Raw genomic sequence first — 18,415 nt, 5'->3', positions numbered from 1 at the left:
AAAATCGTTTTCACAATTTTTATCATATACTAGTATAGACAATGTGTATAGGGTGTTAGCACTTACTCGAAGCTTATACACATTGTGTATACATGATTAATATCAAATTTGAATTTTCGAGTAAATTTGATTCCGCTGAAAACCATTTACTATAATTATAATTTGATGTGATCGGAAATCATTCAGCACTCGTCAAAGTGACATGTTTATGTTGGTGTCACAAACACAACACAATAACGACAGAAGTAAACTAGTAGAAGAAAACAAGTCAAACCTAAATATTCCGTGATATTTCACAGTAATGCTGCTAGGAAAAAACACGAAACTTGTGAATTTTAGTGTTAAATTCTTATCCCTATACAACCCAAAACATATGCGCACCAAAGATGCGTAGCTCACGACCTATGAGTTATAATGATCATCGTTATAGCACTCGAAACCACATTCATTCCTATTGTATTGTATTTTACCTGTAGATTCCGAGAGACGTCAATTCAACGTTGCTATGGAGATTGTTTTCCACTCTACTTGTTGTCTATGGAATTGTGTAATGAAGTACATGTGTATGGATTTGACAATTGTAATATCACGTGACATACAAATACTTCAAGTATTCCATACATAAGACCGTACAACATCATTTATACGAATAAGTGTTACCAGTACACCTGACCTTCTTAAATAGAGCGTATTGAGGTCTGTCTCGTAGTATGCAGTTATACGACCTTCAGGGTGCCTTACGGAGTATCAAAACGGAAGTATCATTTTAACCTCTTTCCATTTCCACACGGAGTAGATGACTTAAGATTGTCGACTTCGTATAACTTGTTTTTAATACCATAAGATTATAACGACAGACGTTAGGCTCAGACGGCAGAGGCTCAACCTCGCTGAAGCTGCCGTCCAACGACCTCCGGCAATGACCGTGGGATGACGTCGTGGAAGAGGAACGTTAGGTGCCTCGTGTATGTAATATTAGAACCAAGAGCAACTTGAAAGTCAAAATATCTTTAATCAGTGGCAGAGTACTGGTCTTGAATTTTGACTTTATTCTACAGCGGGCAGGCCTAGGATTGTGATTGTGTACGCACAACTTTTTAAAAGAAAAACGATGTCTGGGGACGACTTTTAATAAAATTTAATTATAACAATGTTAAATTTTAATTATTATTTTATCACTAAGATATGTATTGTGTACAACAAGGTATTCTGAAATGAATAATGCGACAAGCCTTTATAAGGCATGCAATGATTATTTCATAGAAATATGTGTTCATCAGAATGATTCGAGTGACATTCGTTTTGAAATATATTCATTGTAATCGTTAATCTTGTGTGCAGTGTTTTAATTGTGCACATGCTATTGGAAAACTTTTACTTAACGCTATATAGTTACCATTGACATTAACAATACCTTGAATCATCGTAGAGATATATTTAACATCTTTTCCTACCAACCGTAGTGGGTACGTTTGTATTGATATATCATTCTCATAACAACAGCGCCCCCATTATCATGCTGTGTAGTAGACTATTCTTCTATTGTATTTATCCTACACGAAGTTAAAGCTATAAGAGAAAGGCACACATTTAAAGTTATCACTCTTTGATTCATTTATTTAATACTACGTAACAGCTTTTATTTCACTTTCTTTGGAAAATCAGGAGAATATAGTAGAATACTTACATGTAGCTATGTACCCGTCTGTCTGTCTGTCTGTCTGTCTGTCTGTCTGTCTGTCTGTCAGTTTGTCCGATCGTCCGTCTCTCACACTCATTCACCTAGATTTATAACCCTGTTAATCAATCAATAAATCAATCAATTGATTGATAACCCCGTTAACAGAACGTAACCATGGCAACAACACACATACTCTCTGTCTCTCTCTCTCTCTCTATCGCTCTCTCTGTCTGTCTCTGTCTCTCTCCTCTCTCTCTTTCGCTCTCTCTCGCTCGCTCTCTCTCTCTCGCTCTCTCTCTCTCGCTCGCTCTCGCGCTCTCTCGCTCGCTCTCTCTCTCTCTCTCTCTCTCTCTCTCTCTCTCTCTCTCTCTCTCTCTCTCTCTCTCTCTCTCGCTCGCTCGCTCGCTCGCTCTCTCTCTCTCTCTATGGCGTTTAACGGGAAATATCACTTCTGATATGGGTCTTGAAAACAACGAAATTTGACGAAAACATCCATGACCATAGAATTCTCTAACGATCGTACATTAAATGGAAAATGTATATTATTAACCACAATTTACCTACGTGCATTTCGCAACGCACGGTATCGACTCTAGCTGTAGGCCACCCATTGTCTATGGTACAACACTGTCACCATGTACACGAATCATGTACTATCGAAGTTACGATCGCCGTCGACCATTCAGCATTATTAATATATTCCAGCATTTTCTGAAACTTTTAGAGAACGTACTCTACTAGCAAAGTTGTACTTCTAAATATTTGTTAAAAGTAACACCAAAATCTGATGAAAGTTGAATATTTCATCGAAGCAGGTTGACACGGTCATTGTTCACGTGGATGTCACCTGACAATAGACGCCCGACTCAGACTGTATTCTTTTTGAATTCTTGGGCATGAGGCATGTGATAAATCGGTTATTACCCGATATTATCCCTTCGTTCGCAGTATGTCCACTCGTGTGTTTCTGGAACATGACACTCGTCTTACCGTGACGACTAAAGTACAGATTATTATCATTAGGCCTGCAGCATTGGTAGACTTGGGCCATACTCCAAATGACGCTGTGCAAGTGGTCACCATGATCGAAGTGCGAGGGGTCATGTAAGGTAAGTAAGCTTGCGCTCATCAACAATGTATTGCTTTTGGTTTTGTCTTTGAATTTATTTTGTACCCTAACTTGATAGACTTCTGATTTATACTAAGAATGTGTGTGTGTGTGTGTGTGTGTGTGTGTGTGTGTGTGTGTGTATGTGTGAAACCACCAGACTGGCCTGAGGTGCAACATAGATGTGTCGCCGAATAGGTTTTGTACACTTAAATTACAAAGTACCCAGAATTATTTATCTTCATATACAAAAATAGATCACGTGATCAGAGCGATTGTGACCAATAAATACTCTCTCTCTCTCTCTCTCTCTCTCTCTCTCTCTCTCTCTCTCTCTCTCTCTCTCTCTCTCTCTCTCTCTCTCTCTCTCTCTCTCTCTCTCTCTCTCTCTCTCTCTCTCTCTCTCTGAAGTTCATTGAAGTGACGTCAGAACTTAACCTATGACATTTGAAGTTGCTTCACAAATCATCATGTGTATTTTCGAACCATTTCGAATGACTGGGGAAAGTTGTGTTGCAAAAGAAATATTGCATTCGCGTTATCTAGTGCAGTGCCCGTTCCCTTTCATCGGGAATAGCCGACGCCCTTGAACATACTAAAAAACTAAAAACACATTTGAGAAAATTTGTTTGTCGGCCATATTGACAAATGATCGCCATATTGGATTTTCGAGTTAACAAAATTATTCTCTTGGTGACATTGTCTGTATCAACTTTCATCCTGGTGTCATAAAGTGTTACGATTCTCACGGTCCGATATTTGCAACATTTACGTCGTCGTCGCCGCCGCCGCCGCCGTCGTTTGCATTATTAATATTTGAAGGTAGAACAAGCGTTGATATAGAAAATCAATTTTGACTTCCACTTGTTCATGCAAGTACACAAGCATTATATGTCAATAGTGGTGCGGTACACGTTCTGTGACGTCATTACGGTGTCTCTGATTTACCCAAGTGTCGTCAACTTTTACATGGTGACCGTTCGTTTTCGTCGTGTTAGTCTGTGTGCTGTCTTCAAGCTTAGTGCCCGTGATCGTTTCTCCAACGCCTGCTGGCTTCTAAAATGATCATTCCTTAGTTGTCTCACAACATTCTCGAAACAGTTTTCCGCATCTTCGTAATTCTCAGAGACTGAGATTTCATAGAAGGAGCAATTTAGTTCATTGGCAAATGTATGTCCATCCATCTGAGTTACAACTCTGAGATGTTCTAAGTCTTTTTTGTTGGCAACAATAACGGCAGGGAAGTCACTACATCGCCGTACTCTCTCAATTAATCTCCGTAGTCTGTAAATAGTGTCAAAACTACTTCGATCTGTTACTGAGTACAGTAAGACAAACGCATCTGCCCATTTTATGGTTGATTCCAACAGAACGCTTTTATCATGTTCCTGCAAAAACAGAATGGATATTTTAAATGAATACATAAATGAACAGACAAATTGATGGTTATAGATAGATAGACAGACAGACAGACAGACAGACAGACAGACAGACAAACACTGATCGAAAAACAGACAGACAGACAGACAGACAGACAGACAGACAGACAGACAGACAGACAGAAACTCGGATAGACATATGTTAAACATATATGTATATATTGATAGAGAAAGACAGGCAAATAAATAAATACATAAATATATAAATAAACGAATACATATCGTATGGTAGTGTCATACGCCTGAAGTTCAGAACACGATGTCACAAAATAAAAACACATCTTTGTTTTCCTTATTTCGTATCATGAAAACAAAGGTATACGAGAGTCGTTCGCATGAGGGCGTACTACTACTTACGGGAAGATCTGTGTCGAGAATCTCGAGGTTTATTTCTTCATTGTCAACAGCTACTTTACTTTTATACGTCATCGACAAACCTAAAGAAGAATGAAAATGGATGAAAGAAACGATGGTATTTTTACGCGCCAATAAACTTCCGGTATGGGAACATAAACATCTGAAAATTCTAAAATTTGAGTCATGAAAATCTAAATGCATGTTTATATAAACAAACATTGCATAGACTATAACGGCTCCGTGCTATTTGAATACCTTAGTATCACGACTCAGTCTTATTGTTGTGTTAGTAAAGGTCAAAGGTCAATGACGTGACCCTGTGATCATTATGATCCTAAATCGTGTTGATGTACAAATATCACCGTTACGTAGCAACACGTGTGAACCAAACGTGATGCACTTTATTTTTTTAACCTGTTTGATATCGTGGATTTATAGCATACTAGCAAGGTGAGATGGTATCAAAGTTTATCATGATAAAACATCTGAAAAAATGGTATCTAATTTAGACCTATATACCTTCTTTGAATTCAAGGAACACAAAATGAGTATTATCCATGATTAGGATTAATTTGTGCTGCGTATTAAAAGGTGCTCGAAGTATTCGGTATTTACTGAAACATATATGTACACTCAACCATCACTTGCAATTGAACTCAACCCTGGTATGAACAATATATCATATAAATAATCCGATGACGTGATAATAATGTCGAGGAAATCCTTACTATGAAATGAACTGTTCTAACAATGTCTGGATGTCATAGAATGCGTACATTGACATGGACAGTAGAATGCTTACATTGACATGGACAGTATGATGCACCGTAGAATGCTTACATTGACATGGACTGTATGCACCGTTGAATGCTAGTCTAAAAATAGTTCTAAGTTTAAGCAGAGCATTATTTTCGCTTGAGTGAAAAGTTTATAAACTCAACTTGTGCTTATATTCTGGCATGGTATTGCTATTTTTTACATCTACATAGCAAGTATATACTAACTTGTTTGCTTACAGGGATTTGACATTGAAATGAACACACAGTCAACATCAACATATGCTCAGCATCCAATTTTACCACACCACTTTGTGTAAGCTAACATAATATTTGTTATAGATAGTTGATAAAATTATCAGGAGGTTGATGGGGCCTTGACGACTCGATTAAGAGTACGGTGTATGATGTGTATGATGTCACCGGTTTGATCTGGATAAACCACTGTGAGTGGAGGTGTAAATGGTACGATACTGTATAGGAACTAGACTATGTGAGTGGAGGTGTAAATGGTACGATACTGTATAGGAACTAGACTGTGAGTGGAGGTGTAAATGGTAACGATAATGAACTAGACTATCACCTTAGCAACCAGTGTAAATTTTCGATGCGCAAAACCGTTTTAAGATTAGCGCTGTTCAAACTCGATGTATTTTACAGATATTGGAATGTTGAGATTTACGGACACCTGAAATACATGATGTATGTTCAGTGCGATTTGGACATAACATTCTAACATATAGTGCAGAGAAACATGTGATAAATCTGTACAGGTTGACAATTTTTCCTTCCGTCCCTTCTCCCTAGCTGTGTATCTTTCACAATTTCTTTCCTTCCCCCTTTCCCTGTATGTCTGTCTGTCTGTCTGTCTGTCTGTCTGTCTGTCTGTCTGTCTGTCTGTCTCTTGCTGTGTATATTTGTCTGTCTGTCTGTCTGTCTGTCTGTCTGTCTGTCTGTCTGTATGTCTGTCTGTATGTCTGTCTGTCTCTGTATGTCTCCGTCCGTCCGTATGTCTGTCTGTCTGATCATGACTGACAGTCTGTCTGTCTGTCTGTCTGTCTGTCTGTCTGTCTGTCTGTCTGTCTGTCTATCAATTATTAATACATGTGTGTCTTGACAACCGTTATGTCACATTGGTGCATAATTGTTTCTGTGCCTATATGTATCTGTATATATATATATATATGTGTGTGTGTGTGTGTGTGTGTGTGTGTGTGTGTGTGTGTGTGTGTGTGTGTGTGTGTGTGTGTGTGAAATACCACACCTTCATGAAATAACTCTACAGATAACAGACAAATTGTTAGGTGGGTGGATGGGTGGATAACTATCTATATATCTATATATCTAGATAACTACTAGGCTAGATATAGATAAATATAGATAGGTAGGTAGGTAGGTGGGTGGGTGCGTGGATGGGTGGGTGGATGGATGGATGGTGGATGGATAGATAGATAGATAGATAGATAGATAGATAGATAGATAGATAGATAGATAGATAGATAGATAGATAGATAGAGGGAGGGAGGGAGGGAGACAGACAGACAGACAGACAGACAGACAGACAGACAGACAGACAGACAGACAGACAGACAGATAGATAGATAGATAATCTGTCCTCAACTTTCATCACCTAGTTGTGTTGGTGTTAATGAAATCAAAGAATGAATCACCATACAGAATGAATACCACAATGTTTTTTGTTTGATCTCATTGAATTCATTACTTAGTAACGTGCTCTCAAGGTCAGGTCGACATTGTTAGATTCATATCCGCTAACATAAGTTTTACAGTGCCCTCAGAAAGTATCTAGTCCACCAATTAGTGACTTAAATACGTCAATAAAATCATTGAAATGTTTTGGTCTAATTTATCGTGGCACACTTTGATACATTCATCTACTGGGTCTCGCATCACGTATTTATGCTTTATAGGGCCTTGAAGCAGCCAAACGTACACACGCGATGTATAGTTTGAGACACGAACTAAACCACTATAGTAAACTCTGATAGTGGGAAACGTCTGTATGTCTATACATGTTACGATCACTACAATAAGTGGAGAGGATAGTAATCGTAGAGAACGTCGACGGCTATAGGATCTAAACTAATACATCTGAGGAATGCCTTACAATGTGATATTCAAGGTGGCAAGTCTGGCTACTAACATTTATCAAACAAATAACACTGAGTTGTAAACTAACACTGACTACCAAAACAACTGTATTATTTGTAAAATATAGAATTTCTAGGCACATGTTCTACACGTGTTCATGAAGTCATACAGTGTGTACACATTGTCTGGATATTATGTCACTCTGTTGTCATAACTTATTATATGTCGACATCAGAGTTAAAAATATACCACATCTACATGTTCTATTAATAGACAATCGTTTCGTCTGCTATACAGCAAAAGACGTATATGACAGTCAACGTACGTGTATTGGTCTAGTTGGGGTGACAGTAGTAAGCCAGGCCATATATTCGGCTTGACTAGGCAACCACGGAATTTATATATTTCTTACTCCACTATTGTGATTTTTAATAAATTATCTCATTAAACTAATCTTCTCCATAAAACCACCAATACAGCCTCGTTTTGATGTTTATATACCTGTTAAATACACTTTATTTGTAGTGGTGAAATGTATATCTTAAGTCTATAGTGTTTACTCGTCTACTTGTGGTCTATTCGGCGTTATTTACAATACAATGCCTTTAAGACCAACACAAATATTAGTGTCACCCGAATGCATAATCTTCCTAGATCCGGCATAGTCTCATGCTTACAGCATTTCGACTACAGTCTAACTGTTTCAAAGTAGTACTTTCCTCTCTCACTGGCAGACGACTACAACAGAACTGTTTCCCTCTCTCTCTGGCAGATGACTACCGAATCTAACTGTTTCAAAGCAGTACTTTCCTTCCCCCCCCCCCTCTCTCTCTCTCTCTCTCTCTCTCTCTCTCTCTCTCTCTCTCTCTCTCTCTCTCTCTCTCTCTCTCTCTCTATCAGACGAATCTATTTCTAAACATGTACCTGTCTCTTTCAGAATGTCTCTTGTTCTCTTTCCCTGTTGCAATCTTCTCTTCCTATCTCTGCATTTTGTCATCAATAAATGTGTCACATTCGTTTCCAAAGTAACTGTATTTTACTGTCTTATTAATTCTTGGAATAATATTCTCCATAGCAACACTATTCAAATTAGATATCAAAATAAATAAATAAATGGAATGTGTAATAAAAACTACTGAATATTATATATATTTTGACAGTTCTAATTCAGTAACCATTCTTTATCTTACCTGTATTTTTAGCATATTCACCGATATACCGTCTGGTGAGATAACGTACTGTAAGTGCTGTAAAAGAAGGAAGAAATGGCAGGTGTAAACAACACTGGAGTAAAAACAAATGGACGACAAAGTATCTGCCTGAAGACGTCAAAATACTGGTAAAGTGGGAATATTGCTTTTTCCTCAGCGACTTTAACTAATGTAATTATAACAGTCCAGAACTGTGCTTACACAAACTAAGTATTGTTGTTACATGTGGACGGCAACTCTAGGAAATGAAGAGATTTTCTCAAAACGTTGGGTTCTAGTTCTGGAGACTAGTTTCATGATTTCAGGTAACATAAATGTTTACGTGATTGCCAACTTGAAGAAACGCCAAATTGAAACTTGTCACACATTCATTGTCCGAACAGTGGTCCAGCATTGCCTCATTTGTGGGACCCATCTAATACATATTCATGTCTGCTGACTTACGACGTGCACAGGAATTTCCTAGATTTATGTACAATGTGCAGAGAAATCTGCTCTACTGATTCAATTTATTCATTATTTTCATGACAGCGACAAATAATTCAAACTGTAATGAAATTCATACATCATGAACAATAACGTTTTTAATAATATAGTAGTTTATAGGCCATTTCAGGTCTGTACGCGTAAATTAACAACGAAAACAGTGGCGGGAAAAGAGAAACCATTCAAATTCTGTTTTTGATTTACCACATTTTGTCATTCGAATGTTCCACTGCGAATATAACAATATTGATCAAAACGAACGTTCACACGGCAGGTCAATGCCATCTTTGTTTTGGTGCTCTGATTGGCACAGTTTTCGGAAAGAAGACTAACAAACACTGCAAACTAAAACCATTGATGTCTTTCAATAGTGCATTGCGATTTAGAGTAGTTGTACGTATAGTATTACCGACAACTCAATGGCCCGTATACGGTGAACAACTGTTGCTTTACGAACAAGTATCGCGAACATACAATAAGGCACTTTGTTGCTGTCCTAAGTCTAAGGGAACATCTCAACTCACCATTACCTATACTTTTACTACTCTTTACCACGTGCAAGCAAAGTTGAATGTCATTGAGTGAAAAATATTACATTTTTACAACATTCGTTCTATCTCACTGTGCAAAAAAACATGTCTACATTAATTGTTTCGAAATATGCGTACAAACGTTCAAAAGAGATATCGATATTTTGTGTGGGTATCATTTTCCAATGTTTTTCATATTCTTCCAGAAAATACTCATGACCAACGGGTTTTGTCACTACTCTTCTTCGCGTTAAATTCGACTCGCATTGACAAGGCCCCGTAGGTCACTGATATTTTCATTGTTGAAAGAAACCCAATGTTGGGAATGATATTTAGATATTCTTCCATTCGTAAAGCCAAACGTCACAAGATTGTATTATACGTTTGATATATTTTGCCACCAATTAGAAGGAAAATAACTCACAACTGAGATCGTTGAGGCATGCGCAGAGAAACTCCTGTACACGTACACATGGATTACATTTTGCTTTCAAAGGTGGATAAGCAAATTATTCGTTGTCATGGTGTTCGACAACAGAATGAAAATTCATCTGGTTTTTTGATAAAACATGTTTATCGAATTGAACTCCTGAAATTTTCGACTGCAGCCCACCTCAGTTTTTGTCAATAGATATGGTTACTATTAAGAACATGCGACCTTAAGGTTGACACGTGGTAAGGAATCTTTTATAGGTATCTGGAAGTTTGTATCGCCCGTCGTGTGTTTGGAACAAAAGTTCAATTCGATAGGACTTTAACGTTTGCGTTATTAAAACAAAGTTTTTTACAAGTTGACTGTGGTTTTATTTTTGTTTGCTTTTCTCAAATATGTCGTTCTCATGCCTACAAATATCAAATGTAAAATGTCAAACTATGTAAGAATGACGTCAGAGGTTTTAGTTAAGTTGATGTTGTAACTTGAAAAGATGTCAGCACTGAAATTATGCTGCGAAAATAAAGATGTTAGACGACCCCTTGTATTTTAGTGTATATACGTATACCTTTCAGTCACGCTCCCAGACAGAAACGTCGCCAGCAGTGTTTTAAAGTCCTTCTACTTATGTGTACAAATTTGATGTAAAGAAAGTTACTGATGGGGTGAAAGCGTTTTTACACACCGAGATCCTAGTCTGTATAATCCGTCATGTCGCCTACTTCTAAATTAACAAACAGTTTAGTAAAACACATATTGGGTTCCACTATGCAAATATTGACCGGTACTACCACTACTGGCTCTAGGCTAGCACAGTGGGTTTCCGTACTACCACTACTGCCACTAGGCTAGCACAGTGGGTTTCCATACTACCACTACTGGCTCTAGGCTAGCACAGTGGGTTTCCGTACTATCACTACTGCCACTAGGCTAGCACAGTGGGTTTCCATACTACCACTACTGGCACTAGGCTAGCACAGTGGGTTTCCGTACTACCACTACTGCCACTAGGCTAGCACAATGGGTTTCCGTACTACCACTACTGGCACTAGGCTAGCACAGTGGGTTTCCGTACTACCACTACTGGCACTAGGCTAGCACAGTGGGTTTCCGTACTACCACTACTGACACTAGGCTAGCACAGTGGGTTTCTGTACTACCACTACTGGCACTAGGCTAGCACAGTGGGTTTCTGTACTACCACTACTGGCACTAGGCTAGCACAGTGGGTTTCTGTACTACCACTACTGGCACTAGGCTAGCACAGTGGGTTTCCGTACTACCACTACTGGCACTAGGCTAGCACAGTGGGTTTCTGTACTACCACTACTGGCACTAGGCTAGCACAGTGGGTTTCCATACTACCACTACTGGCTCTAGGCTAGCACAGTGGGTTTCCGTACTACCACTACTGCCACTAGGCTTGCACAGTGGGTTTCCATACTACCACTACTGGCACTAGGCTAGCACAGTGGGTTTCCGTACTACCACTACTGGCACTAGGCTAGCACAGTGGGTTTCCGTACTACCACTACTGGCACTAGGCTAGCACAGTGGGTTTCCGTACTACCACTACTGGCACTAGGCTTGCACAGTGGGTTTCCGTACTACCACTACTGACACTAGGCTAGCACAGTGGGTTTCCGTACTACCACTACTGGCACTAGGCTAGCACAGTGGGTTTCCGTACTACCACTACTGGCACTAGGCTAGCACAGTGGGTTTCCGTACTACCACTACTGGCACTAGGCTAGCACAGTGGGTTTCCGTCTGTATAACGTTTATTGAATTCCATCTAAATTTAGACATGAGGAATGGTGAACTGAAATAACACATGTACATGAATATTTAGCGTTGACAGCTGTGTAGACACTCGGACAGAAACGGTTATCATACCAGCACAAGTCGTTTTTTTGCAGTTTGACCGCGTATTTAAAGGGGCCGGGGCATGCACGGTCTGTGAATTATAACTTAAAATATTTTTGTTACATTTTGAACTATTCTTACAGGGGTATTTCAGTCACTATCAGTATCATAATACAGTGAATCGTATCTAACCAATCACAGGGCTGTATCATAATACAGTGAATCGTATCTAACCAATCACAGAGCTCTAAACAGGAATAATGGGATACCAATTAACTGGAAAAAAAACCCATTCCCGTCTCAGTTTATACCAAGCGAGCCTATGTGTACATGATATTTAATCACCTCAGCTACGTACTTTTCGACTGACATATATTGCCTCCAAAGGGGTTTTAACGGGTATTGTTTGTAAAGTTTGTTGTAAAACAGGACTAAATTACTGTCTGAGATTAGGTCACATATTAACACAGACCTCGGGCAAGATATTCTTGGCGCGGATTTATTACTTTATAAACAAAATTTATCAACATTCATTTAACGTGAAAACAAGTCAGCTCAGTATCTTCAGCACTTGCAAGTTTGCCGCCCAAATTGAGGTCCAGAAATAACAATTTTGCATTCTCTACTAACACACGAAAAAGGGCAGGGGTGAACTCAAATGAAAATTTGATCATATTTGTTTGTTTTCGTTTCGATGATGTTGTTATCTGAAATTCGGATACTATAGTATGTAGATACGCATCGTGTTTGGTTTTTAGTGCACTGAGAGGACATAATGTACGCGGTATCCTAGCAACTATTTCATTAAAATAACAATCATCGATTTTGTTAAAAATTCAATTTAATCAACTACCGACATTTCGTTCTCATAAATTAAAGCGCGTCAAAATCCTCTTTTATCAAACAACACATTGGTTGTTTATCATACAAAAATAAGACTTTTTATCATAGTTTTACTAAAATCGTCACTGATAGTTAGAGACTAGAGATGGGACACCCATCACATAATCTAATAATCGATCAGTTTTGCCTCATAGGCAGTCTTTCCACAAACTGTCATAAAATCCGTTCACTTACATTTCATGTAAAGAAAGTAAAGTCTTTGTTGGAAACAGATAAACAAATCAGAAAAAAGTAATAAAAACTTTAAAGCAACTTTTAAGTTGACAATATGTCCACCTCTGTATAAAATGTATGTTAAGTACTTGCTTGTCAAGGTTTTTGCTAAACTTGTAATCTTCGATCTAGACTAGTGTTTGCTTAAAACTGTAATGTTGTATCGTCCTTTAGTTTGGATGTATGGACTCCATCCAGATTGTGTATCATGATGTAACCATGCACAGTAAACACACATTGCTCTATACCTGTCAAATAAATCAATTAACTACATGTAGCGGATTGACCTCAGGATGACCTTGCGTGAACTGTATAGATTTTAGTGAGACCTTGGCCTGTCTAATTTTGATGCGAGTACTAGAGTGCGGCTACAACGTTCACATGTTAATTACTATCATTTAATCTTAACGTCCACAATAATATTCGACTTCGGCTTTTGGCACTTTAGGTAAACTCCTGCGAGATAATCCATACATGTAGTGTGCAGTATATGAATGGTAAATTTGCCCAGTTGTAAATTGTGAGTACTTATATTAATCTATCAGATTACTCGTCTTATGTGACTCGGATATTGTCGGTCTACATCCATAAAACTCTTCGTCATTTTCAGTTACTTTTCTTACCTGTTTTACCGCAACCACCACCGCCAAGAACCGCAACTTTGGCCCTTGAAAGTCTCCGACCGTTCTGTATATAACTCGTCATTTTGTAGGACTTGTCGACGGATTCGATTCCTGGCAGATAGCCACCTCAAGTCGTAGACCGACCGCCGCCTGAGATGTGAAACCCACCGCTATAACACTAGACCCAACGCATTTCATCGGTTCATCGATTTTGATTCTGTAGTTGACAGAATAAACGTTGCAAGGGTCAACGACTTCGCAGATTGTTTACCGTGCTGACAATATGTAATGGCTTGTGCTGTATTCCAACCCTGAATAGAATCTTGGCAGGAAAGCGGATTCGTACTAAAATTGGAACATAATCTTCATGCAGTATTTGTTTCAGTAGAGCAATAATCAATAAACGCCATTTGGGTCAACTTCTGTGAACCCACCTACGTTTTATGGATGACAATCATTCGGCGTACAATATCAAGCCTCTTTTGTCAACGCACTATTGAGTTTCTTTAATGTTAGCTCCTTTTTTATAAAGCTGTAGACTTTAACTCCTTATTGCTAACCATGAGGGCGCACTTCACATCAAAGCATATTCTACAGACTCTCTCGTGCTTGGAACAAATGGTATGATTACAAACATTTGTGGTTTTTTTACGAAAAGAGAAAATTCAAGAAAGTTTCAACTCATAAACAAACAGTGAAGAAAACAGCACAGCAGAAAGAATTTATGATCAAGAGATGACAAATAATATTGTCTGTAAAACTAAGGATCCATTATACGTATAACACGTTGTAGTTGGGTATAAAGTCTTTATTCTCACACACAAGTACGTCAAATAATATTACACTTCAACAGTTTGAACGGGGCGCCTCCGCCAACGTAATACACCAAAACAACAGTTAGTTCACGTCTGTCTACGGGGTTTCCCCGTCTGCGCATGTCTGTTAATGTTCAGTCAGGCCTAGCGCCCCTAACGTCATACAGTGATTAACCTTTTGTTTGCTACATCACTCCCCACCAAAAGAGTGTTCTCCTGGACACTAAACTTTAGAACTTCATATGACTGTTCATTGTTCATTTCATCAAGGTGAATAAACGTACTTCGCTAGATATACTAATAAGGACTCTACATTTTTCATTTTTTTTTTTTTTTTTTTTTTTTTTTATATATATATATATTTACAACTTGACAAGTATTCTGGTCAATCAGTTTCTCTTATTCTTTAGAGTAAGTTCTGCATTGTTCAAAAGTTACCCGTATGTTCAAATACATGATCGGAGTACATCCAGTACATACAGACTAGCGTATAGAAAGTTTTATTATAATCCAACATGTGTGCACAAATCACAATAAATCCAAGGACAGCAGCATGCACCATAATCCAGCAAACTTTACACAATTAACAATAAATCCATGGACGGCATCAGGTAATGTAAACCAGTAATTACACATTGATATCCTATTATTGGTAGTACATATTATTCTCCGCACAATGTCCAAGTGGCAATGTCCTGGTAGGGGTCCGTCAAAACACACAATATTGACTTTAGTCACAGTCTGGATATTGTCCTTGATAACACATTCAAAGTACACATTTTATCATATTGTTTTCCTCTTCTACTCTGTGTACCTTGCTGGTACTCTGGTTACCCGTCCTGATCTTGTCACCTGAGGGCGCAACACATGTTCATTCTCCCCTGGATCCAATATATTTTCTTCCAATTCTGGCACATTATTTTCTACTTCTGGCACATTATTTTCTACTACTGGCACATCTCTCATCTCCCCAGTATGTTGGTTTTCAGCTACATTCAGTCTCTCATTTACATCCTCATCCTCCCCATTTTCAATCTGCTGCCTTCCAGGAATAATCACATAGCCACCAGGAGCAGGAATTGAACTCTCAATTTCTATTTCCCTCTGACTCTCCTTATCCCCTTGTCTCTGTAAACTTACTGAAGGTGGTGAATGTGGGTCATCTCGTTGTAAGTCTATACATGGTTTCAGTCTATTGTGATGTACCACTAATCGCCTACGGTGGGGTCCTTCCTGTTGTATGCGGTATACCACACCTGGCTCTCCATCTGGACCCAATATTCTCTTCTTTACTATAAATGGACCAACCCATGGCAATCTAAGTTTCTGACATCTACCCCTTCTGGTCTTTGGGTCATGTAGCCACACTTTATCTCCAACGTCATATGGTTGATGGTGAGCCCATATATCATACCCAACCTTCTGTCTTCTTTGCGATCTACCCAATGTTTCACGTACCTGTTGAAAGACAGTTTTCAAGTTGGTGACAACACGCCTTGCATGTGTACTAGGAGCCGCAACTGCCTCATCTGGAGTACTTCCATACAGTATATCTATTGGTAGTCTAGCTTCTCTCCCATGATTGAGAAAATATGGAGTTTGTCCTGTGCTTTCATGAACACTTGTATTATAAGCTAGTGCCATCTTCGATATATGATCATCCCACTCATCACCATACTGTGCAACACATTTTGCCAACATCTCCGCCAAAGTCCGGTTGAACCTTTCGACCATCCCGTCCGACTGCGGGTGATATGGAGTAGTGCGTGATTTATATATTTGTAGTAGTGCACAGAGTTCTGTCATCACCTGGGACTCAAAATTACGTCCCTGATCTGAGTGAAATCTTTCAAATACTCCATGTTCTGCAATATATTCTCCAAATATCTTTCTGGCTACAGTAGTTGCCTTTTGGTTAGGTACAGCATAAATGTTGACATATTTAGTGAAGTAGTCCATCACCACCAGAGCATAGCGATTTCCCTTTTTAGACATGGGTAACTCATTCAAGTCTGCTGCAACCATCTCAAATGGGCGGGTTACTGATATATTTTGCATAGGTGCCCTTGCCCTTGGTGCTGGTGATTTCCTTCTTTGGCACAGCTGACAGCTTTGAACCCATCTCCTAACATCTTGACTCATTCCAGGCCAATAGAACCGCTGTCTACATCTTTCTACTGTTCTCTTTACTCCCATGTGACCAGACATGGCACCATCATGCAGTTCTTTCAATACAGTGTTGACCATTGCATCCGGAACAAGGTGCAAATGTCTTACTCTTTGACCATCATATATACTCCATTTTTTGCATATTACTCCCTTCACCACTTGCAAACTGTCCACTTTATGCCATAACGCTTTCAATCTCCAGTTCTTCCCTTTCAGGTGCTGTTTTGATGGTTTCTTTCCTGTCTGTAACCATGATAAAACTTCTTGTAATACTGCATCTTCTTGCTGTCCCCTTTTAAAGTCCAACAGAGTATTACCACCAGTTAACCTTGAGTATGATGCTTCATTAGTTACCTGTGTACTCTGAATTTGGTGAACTTCAGAGTTATTGTTACCATGAGTTGACAAGACTGGACAACACCATTCCTGCTCAAGTGACATTTCTTCGTCAGTGCCCTCCTTGAAGTTTAATCTAGACATGGCGTCAGCGTTTGAGTGATATTTCCCACCTCTATGTTTTACGGTGAAGTCATACATACTCAGTTCTATAGCCCATCTCTCTCTACGTCCTGTGGGATCATTACCAGCTTTAATATCCCGTAATCCTACCAGAGGTTTGTGGTCCGTTACAACATGAAACTGTGCTCCGCATAAGTAAGGGCGGAAATGTCTTATTCCCCACACAATAGCAAAAAGTTCCTTATCATATGTGGCCCACCTTCTCTCCACCTTGTTAAGGGCATGGCTTGCATATGCTATTACTTTCTCTCCCCCTTCATGTCTCTGTGCTAACACAACTCCTACTGCAGAATGTGAGGCATCAGCGTGAAGGTAGAAAGTCTTGGTAAAGTCTGGGTATGCAAGTATTGGTGGACTGACAAGGGCAGTTTTAAGTACTTGAAAGGCATGACTACAATCTTCGGACCACACAAATTTTACTTCCTTCTCTGATAGGTGGTGTAAGGGTGTTGCAATCAGTGCAAAGTTCTTTACAAACCTCCTATAATATGATGCTAAGCCTAAGAAGCGGCGAACGTCTGCTACACATGTTGGAGTAGGATAGGACCGTATACGTTCTGTTATGTCAGGGTCCGGAGATATACCTTCTGCTGAGACCTTATGTCCCAAAAACACCACACTGCCTTGAAACAGTTTGCACTTTTCTGGCTTCAATTTCAAACCAGCAGCCCCCATCCTTTTGAACACCTCCTCAAGGCTCTGTATGTGTTCCTCAAAGTCCTTGCTGAATATAATAATGTCATCCAGGTACACTAAACATGTACGCCAATCCAAACCAGCCAACACTAATTCCATCAATCTCTGAAAAGTTGGTGGTGCGTTTGTTAATCCAAATGGCATGACCTTAAAATTATAAAGGCCAACTCCTGTGGTAAATGCAGTCTTGTCTCTATCGTCTGGGTGCACTTCAACCTGCCAATATCCTGAACAAAGATCTACAACTGAATAAAGGCTAGATCCTGACAAAGCATCCAAGGTATCATCAATTCTTGGTAAAGGATGAGCATCTCTTTCTGTAACTGAGTTCACTTTGCGGTAATCGACACAGAAGCGGATGGACATGTCTTTCTTCCTTGCTAATACTACCGGAGAAGCCCATGGTGAATTGCTCTCTTCTATGACATCATTTTCCAACATGGTTTTCACTTGTCGTTGTATCTCTGCCTGTAGATGC

General features: G+C 39.1%; 1 protein-coding gene across 1 annotated transcript; it reads right to left on the bottom strand.

Annotated features, from left to right (window-relative positions):
- Nucleotides 1-3,754: 3,754 nt before the first annotated feature.
- LOC144453116 (ras-like protein family member 11B) lies at nucleotides 3,755-13,820 on the bottom strand. Its single transcript, XM_078144394.1, has 4 exons — nucleotides 13,739-13,820; nucleotides 8,664-8,720; nucleotides 4,586-4,665; nucleotides 3,755-4,177 (listed from the first exon to the last, which is right to left on the bottom strand). Exons 1-4 carry the CDS (start codon nucleotides 13,818-13,820, stop codon nucleotides 3,755-3,757), a joined length of 642 nt encoding a protein of 213 aa, XP_078000520.1.
- Between the last annotated feature and the right edge of the window lie 4,595 nt (nucleotides 13,821-18,415).

This window comes from Glandiceps talaboti, chromosome 23 (assembly GCF_964340395.1).
Source record: "Glandiceps talaboti chromosome 23, keGlaTala1.1, whole genome shotgun sequence".
Lineage (NCBI taxonomy): Eukaryota > Metazoa > Hemichordata > Enteropneusta > Spengelidae > Glandiceps > Glandiceps talaboti.
Note: the sequence above shows the minus strand (reverse complement) of the source record. Positions and strands in the feature narration are given on the sequence as shown.

Bases quoted from the DNA above. Each gene is read 5' to 3' on its own strand.
- LOC144453116 (XM_078144394.1), bottom strand. From the start codon at position 13,820: ATGACGAGTTATATACAGAACGGTCGGAGACTTTCAAGGGCCAAAGTT. The intron at 8,721-13,738 runs GTAAGAAAAGTA...CTTCTTTTACAG, and splicing joins TGGTGGTTGCGGTAAAACAG to CACTTACAGTACGTTATCTC. The intron at 4,178-4,585 runs GTAAGTAGTAGT...CTGTTTTTGCAG, and splicing joins TTCTCGACACAGATCTTCCC to GAACATGATAAAAGCGTTCT.